The following is a 569-nucleotide window of genomic DNA, read 5'->3' as shown; positions in this document are numbered from 1 at the left end:
TCCAATCGAAAGAAATCACCTCAATTTCATCTCAACTCACCTTAAAGTTGATCATATGCGCCGCGCCGCCCAACGCCGCCGTCTCCACGGAAGACACGCCGCGGTAACCACAGTCGTGAAGCTGAGGACCTCGACAGATCAGTATGAATTCCAATAATCTATTCTCTCACGTAAAATCAAAGATCATTTAATGGTTTACGTGTACACAGACCATGGAGAAAGGTGGCATTTGTGTTTGGGAAGTTATTTTAAAATGATCTGCATGTTATTTGCACGAACTGAGTATTATTAAGTTTAATTCATTTGAACACGAACCAGCTTTGTTTAGTGGCTACTCTAGACTAAAGTAAGCATGTAACTGACACCAATGTAGTCTAAATGTGTCACAGTGACATATTTTGGCTACATCTACATATGTACTTGCAACATCCAGAAAATAAATACAATGAACTCGCGACATAAAAAATATATACATTGTTAGTTATCCAGTTATATTCATAAACGAACATCCCTGTGTCTATATGAACGTACGAGCGTTCGAAGAGGGTCTTCAGACCAATTGCCAGACA

The 569-nt window shown here is 39.5% G+C and overlaps 1 protein-coding gene across 1 annotated transcript in view; it reads right to left on the bottom strand.

Annotated features, from left to right (window-relative positions):
- LOC119593412 (nicotinamide phosphoribosyltransferase-like) overlaps window positions 1-569 on the bottom strand; it is a 16,380-nt gene that overhangs the window by 5,717 nt on the left and 10,094 nt on the right. The window contains exon 6 of the mRNA XM_037942342.1: window positions 41-121. Within this exon, the coding sequence (XP_037798270.1) occupies window positions 41-121 (81 nt within the window). The remainder of the gene's footprint in view (window positions 1-40; window positions 122-569) is intronic.

Source organism: Penaeus monodon, chromosome 32, assembly GCF_015228065.2.
Source record: "Penaeus monodon isolate SGIC_2016 chromosome 32, NSTDA_Pmon_1, whole genome shotgun sequence".
In the NCBI taxonomy this organism is placed as follows: Eukaryota; Metazoa; Arthropoda; class Malacostraca; order Decapoda; family Penaeidae; genus Penaeus; species Penaeus monodon.
The sequence above is the reverse complement of the archived record's forward strand: the minus strand, read 5'-3'. Positions and strand labels throughout refer to the sequence as shown.